This window comes from Tachypleus tridentatus, chromosome 1 (genome assembly GCF_004210375.1).
Source record: "Tachypleus tridentatus isolate NWPU-2018 chromosome 1, ASM421037v1, whole genome shotgun sequence".
NCBI lineage: Eukaryota > Metazoa > Arthropoda > Merostomata > Xiphosura > Limulidae > Tachypleus > Tachypleus tridentatus.
This window is the reverse complement of record NC_134825.1, coordinates 69,782,006-69,794,034: the sequence shown is the minus strand read 5'-3', so window position 1 is coordinate 69,794,034 and position 12,029 is coordinate 69,782,006. Positions and strand designations below refer to the sequence as shown.

The 12,029-nt window shown below is 35.0% G+C and overlaps 2 protein-coding genes across 2 annotated transcripts; both read right to left on the bottom strand.

Moving 5' to 3' along the window:
* Positions 1 to 3,346: 3,346 nt before the first annotated feature.
* On the bottom strand, positions 3,347 to 4,553 carry LOC143251630 (uncharacterized). Its single transcript, XM_076502898.1, has one exon. It carries the CDS (start codon positions 4,545 to 4,547, stop codon positions 3,804 to 3,806), a length of 744 nt encoding a protein of 247 aa, XP_076359013.1. The 5' UTR covers positions 4,548 to 4,553; the 3' UTR covers positions 3,347 to 3,803.
* A 3,447-nt stretch (positions 4,554 to 8,000) lies between these two features.
* On the bottom strand, positions 8,001 to 9,791 carry LOC143232509 (thyroid transcription factor 1-like). The gene is made up of 2 exons (XM_076468069.1): positions 9,421 to 9,791; positions 8,001 to 8,081 (listed from the first exon to the last, which is right to left on the bottom strand). Exons 1-2 carry the CDS (start codon positions 9,754 to 9,756, stop codon positions 8,001 to 8,003), a joined length of 417 nt encoding a protein of 138 aa, XP_076324184.1. The 5' UTR covers positions 9,757 to 9,791.
* Between the last annotated feature and the right edge of the window lie 2,238 nt (positions 9,792 to 12,029).

Below are 12,029 nucleotides of genomic sequence, written 5' to 3'. Positions count from 1 at the left end.
AAAGATGATTTAGAACACTGTTATATAACAGTTGTAATATTTTTCCTCGTAGACGTATAAAATAATTTAGTACTTTACTGAGAGGTAACACTAAACAAACTAAGTAATTATATAAAATTTAAAAGGTTTCACCTCGTAGACGTCTATGATTTCATTCTGTTTGAAAGATGGTTCTTTTTCAAGTGGTTCATATTAATACTTATTTCCTTCAGTTTGAAATCACAACTTCATTCTCATTAAATATGAAGTAACTAACAATATATAAAAAATACAGTGCAAGATAAGTCTTCGAAATATGAAATATATACTTGGCATAGTTCAGTTGTACTATGCGGAATATAAATATAATATGATAAGTGTATTATCATTTTGGAAATATATATATGGTATACTGTATTACTTCGAATTTAAGACGCACCTTTTTTCACATTTTTCCGAACTGAAAATTAGGGTTCGTCTTAAATTCGAGGTATAACTTTTCACTCTTTGAAAGTTTCAAAAACATCATTTTCCTCGAACAAAAATTAGCTTAGAAAGACTAAACGAAACACGTACAAAACGTCAAATTTGCCGATGACAGCGCCTCTAACAGTATAATTGAATATTGTTGTCCTCAGTCTTTGTCTGACTTTCATGTTGTACAGACGCTATTTTATTGTGTTTTTTTTATTTTTAGCGCGTTTTTTACCCATGGAAAAGCGTTTTACGTACGATACCAAATTTAAAAGAAAAGCTGTTTTCTACACCGAACAGATTGGCAGTCGCGCAGCAGGTAAAACGTGTACAGTGAGAGAGGCAAGTGTACATCGTTAACGTGGTGTGAAAACCAAGTTGTTTTCTTGCAGGAAAATTGCAAAGTCAGTTTCTGGCACCCAAAAAAGGAAGACATCCTGAAATTGATGCCGCTGTTTTAAAGTATTTCAGAGTTACGAAATAAAGGACTGCCTGTAACGAGAGAAGTCTTAATGTTAAAAGCAAAAGAATGAGCAGGGAATAGTGGTATTTCTTTCAAGGCTAGTTGTAACTGGTGTGAGAAATTTATGAAAAGAGAAGTACAATAATTAGTCAAAAATTGCCATCAGATTTTGAAGATGCGAAAGATGGAACGCAAGATGACATTTGTTGGAACAAATGATGAAGATGCTTCAACTTCAGAATATAACAGTGAGTCAGAAGAAACATTGTAATATCATCCTGATTAAATAAAGAAAGCAGGAAGAAACATTATTGTAATGCGAATTTTAAATTTCCTGTATATTTTATTTAAGTTAACTATATTTTATTTTAAATACATTATTAACATTATTTTTGATTCGTTAATAAACTATTTTAAAACATATTCACTCCTTGCTAATTATCATCCAATTATATTTCCTGAAAATCGCTTTTTAAAAGTGAGATGTGTGTTAAAATAGTGGGCGTCTTAAATTCAAAATAATACTGTAATTGTTTACGAAATATGTGTTGCATTTACGAACTGATTCTTTACAATATGAAACGTCCACAGAACATGAAACGACTCTATTGTACGAGATAAACATTCTACGAGTCGTTATTTTAAACTCTAATAAGAATAGGTATCAAATTAGTTTTAATGACTGACGCTAGGATGTGGCGACTTATATGTGGCGATAGTGTATACCGGAATAATTTTATGAGTTGCATTTTGTTTTCATCTTCTCTGAGTTTCTCGTGCCATTAGCACAAAATACCATGAGCTGATAGGTTAATATGATTATATATAATACTTCTAGTTTAAGAAATTAATACGTATTTTAAAATTTACACATAGCTTTGACCAAAACATCGAGAAGATGAAGTACTAAAGAACCAAAGGTGTTAGTCATCAATAATAAAAACAGTCATATATTAGTACATATGCAGTTTTTAAACTAGCTGTATCCTAAACAATTTCTATTATCAGTTTGATATTATAAGTCATATAAACCTTTTTATGTTAACGTAAATCATATATATGTCGTTAATGTTTTATGAAATTTCTTTTGTTTTTGAATTTCGCGCAAAGCTACACGAGGGCTATCTGCTTAGCCGTCCCTAATTTTGTAGTGCAAGACTAGAGGGATGGCAGCTAGTCATCACCACCAATTGCCGACTCTTGAGCTACTCTTTTACAAACGAATAGTGGGATTTAACGTCAAATTATAACGCCCCCATGGCTAAAAGGGCGAACATGTTTTGTATGACGGGAATTCGAACCCGCAACCCTCGGATTATGAGTCGAGTGCCTTAACTATCTGACCATGCCGGGCCTTTTTATAAAATCATTATTATGCCAAGTTTCACCTCTACAGTCTAAATAATTTGGTTTTACAGATATTAAAGTTTGATTTTTTTTGATTTTTTTCAAGGTAACTCTCAAACAATTATATTTTTAACTGTTCCGGTCATCACTTCAGACACACATGTACGTGTCTTTCACACATCTTAATATTTCAAATACACATGAACGTGCTTTTCACACAAAACCAACTGTGACAAATCAAGGCGTACGTTACTGTAATCCCATAAAAATAAAGATGATATTTGCTGAGTACATATTAATAATGTACATGGACAATCGGTCGTGACTCAGAGAATCATTAGGAACAAGAAAAGTATGTCTTAAACATACTACAGTATAGCTCAATCGGTCGTTACTCAGAGAATCAGTAAGAATAATAAAAGTATGTCTTAAACATATTACTGGATAGCTCAATCTGTTATGATTCAGAAAATCATTAGGAACTAGAAAAGTATGTCTTAAACATACAACATTATAGCTCAATCGGTCGTGACTCAGAGAATCAGTACCTAAAATGTTATATTTATATGTCTCGTGTTTCGTACTGAAAAATCTTGTGGCAGCAAGTTTAATGTTAATACTGTACAAATTGCCATGTCTATATGTCTGGCGTGTTTCATACCGGGATATCTTGTGGCAGTAAGTTCAATGTTAATACTGTACAAATTGCCATGTCTGTATGTCTGGTGTGTTTCATACCGGGATATCTTGTGGCAGTAAGTTTAATGTTAATACTGTACATATTTCCATGTCTGTATGTCTGGTGTATTTCATACCGGGATATCTTGTGGCAGCAAGTTTAATGTTAATACTGTATAAAATGTCATATTTATATACCTACTATGCGTGAAACTGAGATATCTCGTGACAGTATTGTATAATATTGTATAAAAACTGGAAAAAATAAAAAACGAACAAACCAACCAACCATCACACCGCATATTGAATACAGAGACACTTTATGAACCCAAGTATGTAATTCATGTTCAGATACGTGTACAGCATTGGAAATATACGTCTAAAATAAACTTCAAGTGAACTGGAGATACATATCAAAATGCACAAAATACATCTGTTCTTTAGACCTCACACTTTTTTACCTTTACATTACAGATGTTCACATGTTCGGCTGACACTACAGCTGCTACTCTGTCAGTTCAGTCTCGTGCTTTTCATTATCCTGTTCATCAGAACTATAGAGTAACCCTTCTACTCCTTATATTCAGAGATAAACATTGTAAATCATTCCTAGATGAACCTTAAACACAGGAACAAATATTGTATAGCATCTCCTGCTGCTCCTTACTCGTACGGGTAAATATCGTAAGCTCGTCTTGTTGTTCACACGTTCAGAGCTAGTTTAGAACCAATATGATAAAGGTTTTCGAAATGTTTTATGTTTACAATCTATTTTTTGTATACATGTATAACTGCGACAGTACTGGCTCTTCTTATAAGGAATAAAGAGCCACCAAAGATCAGTCAGTAATATTAACCATGATTACCACGTTCTACCTTCAATCTGAAGGTAGGTCTGACAGACGTTACTGTTTGACATAGTCAGTCCAGAACCAAGGTCTAGCCTACTGTGGGGACCAAGGAGTTGACCGCAGACCCCTGCAGATTGTGAGAATGAGTGGGAATTGTTATTAATTACAGCCTTTTGTGCACACGGCTCGATCAGATCTGGAGAACCTTCAAGAATAGTCTGAAATTGATGTGGGTCGGATAAACGTAACTTTGGTGCAATCATGTTACTGCTAGTTCTGTTGTTAACTGGTACAATCATGTTACTGCTAGTTCTGTTGTTAACTGGTACAATCATGTTACTGCTAGTTCTGTTGTTAACTGGTGCAATTCTTTGGTGGTGTCCCGAGCTGGTTGTAAAGGGTTTGCCGTCCTTAACTAACACGGGCACAGCGACTTTTCTTATGGCATATTGCTGTGACTGTTGAGTTTCGTGCTCGGTCATAGACTTCTCTTTAGCCTGTCTCTTGCACTTGTATCGGTGATTCTGGAACCAAATTTTAACCTGATTAGGGGTTAGACGGATCAAGTTAGCCAGGTGTTCTCGCTCTGGAGCAGAAAGGTAGTTTTGCTGCTTGAAGCGACGTTCCAGTTCATACACCTGGGCTTTAGTAAACAGCACTCGTCTCTTACGTCGTTGTGATAGAGGAAACTGGACAGCCTTGGTTTCAGATGTTGTAACCACACTGCACGTATTGAAGGTCGACATGTTGGACATGGGAGGTGAGCCAATCAAACGGGAAACTAACAGAAAGAGAAGTACAATATTTACTCTAACGAAAGAAACTTGTTTATTGGAATCTTGTTTTTCATTTCAATTGCGTAATAACTGCTCTTCTACTCAACCACAATCAAAGTTATTAATATCATGATTACTCTTCCATACAAATAGAATCAAACTTATTAAACATAATTATTATTGTTCTATAAAACTACAATCAAAGTTATTAATATGATGATTACTGTTTCGTACAATTACAATCAAAGTTATTAATACTATTATTGCTGTTCCATACAACTATAGAGTTATTAATATCATGATTACTGTTTCATACAACTATAAACAAAGTTATAAACTTCATAATTACTGTTCCAATTATTAAAGTCAAGTAACAGGTTTGCAATATAAAGCACGAACTAAAATATAGTAATTATATTAACATAATACAGTGTTGTTGAAAGGTTGAGTAGGCTTATGTAAGCTAAGTAAGATTTTCAGACTGTTTTGATTTTGATTCATCTTCCAGATCGTATTTGATGTCTAATCACTGCAAAAAGAAACAAAAGAATATGGTTATGTAATTCATATAACTGTTGGCTTATTTTAATGGATACATACATAATCAAGAAAGTACTTGGGATGTTTTTGATGTTGAAAACATTGACTATTATTAAGTTAAACTAAGTTTACGATATCATATATATATATATATATACATATGAACCAATATAACCATTCTTTTTAAATTTAATTACTGTAACCATACTTCAGCATCCACATAAAAAATATACTTATTATATTTAAAAAAGAAATATATAATATTAGTTTACCAGCGCAAACAAGAAGCAAAACTAATTTTCATGAATTTTAAGAAAAATGCAAATATTTCTTTTAGCAAAATGTTTTGTCTGTATATTTAGATATTTATATTACATAAACACAAATAGTGACTAATTATTCAAGATAAAAGTAACTGTTGCGCCTGTTATATTATATAATCCACGTTCTAGGAATTGTTAATGAGCTAAGTTTTTGAGGTTACGTAATAGCTTATTTTTTTTCATTCCCTAAATGAACAATAAATGTTAGGACAGTAAAGGGTTTCAGCATGGTGAGGTAGTTAGGACGCTTGACTCAGATTATAATGTGAGGGTCGCGGTTTCAAATACCCGTCTCACCAGACTTGCTCGCATATTTAGCCATAAAAACCTTAAAATATGATGGTCAATCCCTCTATTCGTAGTTAAAAGAGTAGCCATATTCAGTAATGTTTTATCTGTCGATCGTCCATCTTGCCCTCCAGGGTAGCTTCAATTTAAAGGCTATCATATCCAAAGCACACCAGTCTTCCTTTTATACCTTTCATAACCCATCTAGCTTATGAGGATGATAGTTTCTCAGCGCCATTTTAACAGTCGGATCGCACAAATGAATGATTTGTCCAGAATGTCCCCGTAGGGAATAGCTTGAGGAAGGCCACGATTGAAAGGATATGTCATAAAAGCAACTTGTGTACCCAGAAATTATGTCATTTTTCTAGATAGAGATCCTTCTTGATTATGTTGTCTGGAAGATGTGGACTACTTTTGCATGACGTTTGTGTTTGAAGATGATCATATAGGCTACCAACCGTGACAACGATTAATACCTGATCGGACCGTGAGAACCTTACTACAATTACTTATAACCATATACATTACACAAAATTGTGTTAAAAATGGAGTCTTGCAAATAATAAACAATTTTCGAGGGCAGGACAATATTATGCTTTCTTATAATAGTAAATTGTGTTAAAAATGGAGTCTTGCAAATAATAAACAATTTTCGAGAGCAGGACAATATTATGCTTTCAAAAAAAAAATGGTTTCAAACAAAAGACAGACGAAATTTTAAACCATTGGTGACCACAGTAGCTTAACTTTGATTTTGAATGCTGGAGAACAGTTTCTGGAAACCAAACATAAGCCTAAGATATTGAGAAATCATAGTTTTGATGCTACTGCAACGTAAAGGAACATTTTTTTCGTCTTTGAAAAATCACGTCGCCAAACCACGCCAAAGGCTGACAAAAATCTTTGTTGGACAGGAAATATCGTTTGTTTTTAGAAACTTCAAAGGATAGTTGTGATAATTTACTTATTTTTTTGTGATATAACACCTCTTGATTTTCAACAACGAATACCTTTTTCTGCTCTACAATATTCGAACAAAAGTGTGTAGTTACTAAACTGGCAAAACTAGAGGTTAACTTAGCTCGTCTTTCTGGATGTACTTCTCTCGACAGAGCACGGCATGACCAGATGGCTAAGGCACTCGACTCATAATCTGAGGGCCGCCGGCATTTAATCCTCGTCATACCAAACAGCTCGTCCTTTCAGCCGTGGGGGCGTTATACGCGACGATCAGATTCACTATTCGTTGGAAAAGAGTAGCTCAAAAGTCGGCGGTAGGCGGTGATGACTAGCTGCCTTTCCTCTAACCTTACATGCTAAATTAGGGACAGCTGGCGCAGATAGGCCTCGTGTAGCTTTGCGCGAAATTAACAATCAAACAAACAAACTTCTCTCGCTGTGTCGAAAAGAAGACCGAGATATTCTAGGTAGAAACAAAGACGACTTACCTACAACTTTTCTTAATTAAAGACAGTGGAGGCTTGTCAAAAAACTAGATTATTTTCAGTTATAACTGAACTTTGTCGTAAAATTTATACCAAATTTCAACGATTTAATACGATTACAAATAACTTGTGTCACTTTTATATTCGTGCGACTCTGAGCGCCGGACTAGTCTCACGTTCAATATTTGTTTTGTACGAGTACACTTTCCATACATTCACTTTGTTTTTTCCTTTTCTAGTTTGCAGACTACTATACATTTGACACTTAGATGTATTTAAGGTAAACTCACTTCCATTGCTTTCTGTCTAAGTAATTGTAACAAACTAGTGTACTCTCATGTATAGAGTTCTTTATGTTACAATCGATTTTCTAACTGCATAACCTTGTTATAGTCGGCGTTGTTATGTCCGATCATACTCTGTCTTACGTTTACAATAGCCTTGCAGCGCAGTTACTATTGCAAAATACACCTTTATGAGAATGTTATACCAAAAACGCACTACTCCTCCCTCACTGCTTTTCATAATCCATCTAACGTTGGAGAATGACCTACAGCGCTTGTTTCAAAACACTAATCGTAAAGACATTCATCGTGCTGCGTCCAACCACTTGATCGATCTGTTTTCGTTTAGAATAGCATGAATAGCTGTTTCTTTCTTCAACTGTTTGAGGTTTGACTGAAAACCTTATCTTGGTGAAGTTATACTAGATTATGTTGCGTTATATTACCTGGAATACACGGACGACATTTGCCGCTGACTTTTATGTTCGTGGATACTTACGTGTTACAAGACGCTGCAGTTTACTTAGCGCTCGTGGGTTGAGACATCTTTCAGATCTTATTCTCAACTGTCCGGTTCCTCAACTTGATTCGCATTCCTTTGTTTTCAATACTATTTATATGATGATTTTCCTAGTTTAGTAAATTTTAAATACCCAACCTGAATACATCTTTACTATCTTACAGTACGAATATTTTTCCTCGGTAAGGGCTGTTAAATGCCTTTCCTAAAAGTGATCAATTGCTGGTGGCATCAAACCACGTAGGAAACGCCAAATAAGGTCAAAAGTAGTTCTGATTCGCTACCGTCGATCATCACTGCATTTATACAGGCTGTGGTTTCTATACCATACAAAGATAAAGAAGCCAGGGAACTTATGAAATGTACTTAAAGATGCAAGTTATTTCAATGTTCTTCATGCAGTTCTGAAAAGTAGTTCTGATTCGCTACCGTCGATCATCACTGCATTTATACAGGCTGTGGTTTCTATACCATACATAGATAAAGAAGACAGGGAACTTATGAAATGTACTTAAAGATGCAAGTTATTTCAATGTTCTTCATGCAGTATATATGTGTCTCCTTATTAGAGTTTAGATATAACCCACGAAAGCAGTAATTATCTAAATAATTAATTTTAAAAAATTATAATATTCATAGTATATAGCTCATAAACTAAATACCTTCAACCAATAAAAATAAGACACTCCTAACTCTATGATCACATGTGATTTATTTTATACATGTACATCAAAGGAAGTGATACATAATTATAAAACAATCGGCTTGGTGACTACTATAAATAACGAAAAAGGTTTGAGGAACTATGGTTATCCCTTTCGGTAAAATAACCTGTATATCTTATGTTTGTTTGTTTTGAATTTCGCGCAAAGCTACTTGAGGGCTATTTGCGCTAGCCGTCCCTAATTTAGCAGTACAAGACTAAATAGAAGGTAGCTAGTCATCACCACCTACCGCCAACTCTTGGGCTACTCTTTTACCAAAGAATAGTGGGATTGACCGTAACATTATAACACCCCCACGGCTGAAAGGGCGAGCATTTGGTTTGAGGTCCCTTTTAGATCAAACCCAACAGAAACGGTAAGACCTAGTGAACTGGTTTATGTTAATTGTAGATGTAGTTTATGTACATGCAATACCGAATTACAATCTGATTACTGAATTCCTTACCGATACCCATTTATTTACGTACTATTGGATACATATTTTGGGTTTTCGCCACATAATGTGAGAACAGTGGGTTGACATGAATTTTAAAGAATGACTATCAGTATGGAATTACGGTTTAAATTATAACTTTTAAGAGAAATTAAACTAAAGACTTAATTTATCAGAGAACATGAATCTTTGATGCTTGGGTGTATTTTTTTGTTTACTTTTTCACTATACGCATTTGAAAATGATGCTACATTTAAGATTAAAAATACAATGTGAATCACTGACACTCACTTGCGAAGCGTGGGTCAGGGACGGTCCATACCACCCTACTGCGTTCTGACGAACATTGTCGCCGTAGTGTGAAAGTTCAGCATCGTTGCAATACTGACTGGCGAAAGAGTTCGGATGGGCCAGTTGAGGTACCATGTAGGGGTTAATAGCAGGCTCGTTCATATTTCCTTCGTTGTGAAGGTTGCAGTAGGCGATTGATGCTGTAGTGACTAGTGGTGTAGGAGATTCGTTCGCATCGATAGTGGTAACGATAACGGTTCTTTTGTAACTTTCATCGAATGGATTCAGAATATCAGTCACGAAAAACGGAGTGGAGAGTTTAGGGCTCAATGGCATGGCTTATACACTGAAAACATCACGTGTCAAAGCCTCATATGAAGCTCACAGAGAAATGGAGAGGGGAAACCAGTGATTTTCCGTTCCCGGCCTGCCTTTGATGTCCAGGATCTTCCGTGGACTTGTGCATTAGGAGCACGGATGAATGCCCATGGATTGAGTTTTCAGGAAAACAATAGCAACAAAGAAGAAAGGGCAGCCCACTGTCGCTGCTATCGTACTATTCAATCCATTGCTTGTGTGACTGAGTAGTAAAACGTTCTTCTTTGATTATACGCATGCGCTGTTTCGTACCCAGAATTTAAAATTTACATTAAAAGGTGTGTGTGTGTGTGTGTGCGTCACTTGCACAAACTACTTTCTCATAAACCTACTGCTCTTCTTGGCTTCAAAAACCTGGTATGAAGGATGAATCTTTCTTCAAGAACAGATAACCAATTTTTTATTGTTAGGGTTCTTTGTCACAAGAAAAGGCGGAGCTATAGGTTCGTGCTCAATTTTTGATTAACGTCTAAAGCCCCGCCTTCATTTAATTTTCCAATGAAATAAAGAAAATAGCAGTTATCGTATTAATTTTCCCGTTCTTTTATTTGGATTGTTTGTGTTTCATATCTGATCGTCTTCTTAAATTTTAAAGAACCGTATATAAACATGGATGGAAAGTTTGAGAAAGACTATTTGTGACACAGGTTTCTCGACCGAGAAACGTTTGCTCGGTGGCTTTCACATAGAAGATAGGTTTCATAACATTGTGTGTCATGTGCTTAACACCGTAGAAACGTTTATTTTTTATAAGTTTTCAAGGTTTAAATTATTATTTTCTATCTAATTATTTATGATTGAAAAATTTAAATATTACTTTGCAGGTTTAAAGTGTTAAGTCAAAAGCAAAACTGCTCCGGCACGGCCAAGTAGTTAGAGCTCTCGAGTTGTATTCTGAGGGTTGTGGGTTCGAATCCCCGTCCAACCAAATATGCTCGCCCTTTCAGCCATGAGGGCGTTATATAGATTCGGTCAATTCCATTATTCGTTGGTAAAAGAGTAGCTCAAGTGTTGGCGGTGGCTGGTGATGACTAGCTACCTTTCTCCCAGTCTTACACTACTACATTAGGGACGGCTAGCGCAAACAGCCCTCGTGTAGCTTTGCGCGAAATTCAAAATAAACAAACACATCAAAAGTAAAACAATTCGTTTGGCTGGATATTCGTTTATACTCGCATCATGAGAATGCCAAAGTCTGCCTTATTAACACTTGTATATTTTTATATCAAAGATATAAAAACGAACGTGTCTTCTATCTTCATAATGTCATTCACACATACCATTGCGTTTTTGTTTTTCAATATGACTTGTTTATATTATGTTTTATAAGAGATATATTTATATGTATGAAAACCAATCTCAGGATAGCATAAGTGTCATATCCATTACTTCGGTTAAGAAAACATAATTGTGTTTCTAAAAGCGGAGTTCTGCTTTCGCCCCCCAGTGGCACAGTGGTATGTCCGTGGGCTTATACACTAAAAACCGGGTTTCGATACCCGTGGTGGGTAGAGCACAGATTGCCCATTGTGTAGCTTTGTGCTTAATTCTAAACAAACAAAAAAGTTTTGCTTTCTAATTCAACAAATAAAAGTCTCACCAGTACTCACAAAAACAACTGTCGTATTTAGATTCGTAATGCATAAAAACTTTGAGCACAATTACAAAGTTAGCTAAATTACTATTAAAGAAATGAAGAACGCAGCATGGGTAGTTTATGGTTTCAGGCAATGAAACGTTATTATTCTGTTTATTTGAAGGAGAAATTACGAGTATCGTAATTTTATTTGCTTAGTAAATAGCATTTACAATACTGATAATGGAAGTTATTTTTTTACTTGGAACAGAAGTTTTTGTTTTTCATTAAATACAAAGTATACTATTAGGATTTCAACGTGTGTTTTACGATATAAACCGAATGTGGCGTACGCTAGATTTTCATATATTTTCTAAACAACCCCTCTTTCTAAATATTATCAGTGAACGCAAGAATAAGATATTGGATCATGAAATTGAATGTTAGCTCACGCACTCCTTAAACTTAGGAGGGTCATAAACCCTTCTTCTGATATCACTGTTGTACAAAATCTTATAACCAATATTTTATTTGAATAGACATGAACAATTTTATCTATCTTGGTTTTAGATTTGGTCATAAGTAGCAGTTATAAAGTGATAGATTTGTTTTTAGGTGCTTTGGAATTGTAGTTTGATTGCAGGAGTAGTTAAAT

Bases quoted from the DNA above. Each gene is read 5' to 3' on its own strand.
- LOC143251630 (XM_076502898.1), bottom strand. From the start codon at position 4,547: ATGTCCAACATGTCGACCTTCAATACGTGCAGTGTGGTTACAACATCT.
- LOC143232509 (XM_076468069.1), bottom strand. From the start codon at position 9,756: ATGCCATTGAGCCCTAAACTCTCCACTCCGTTTTTCGTGACTGATATT. The intron at 8,082-9,420 runs GTGAGTGTCAGT...TTACTAAACTAG, and splicing joins CCCTGACCCACGCTTCGCAA to GAAAATCATCATATAAATAG.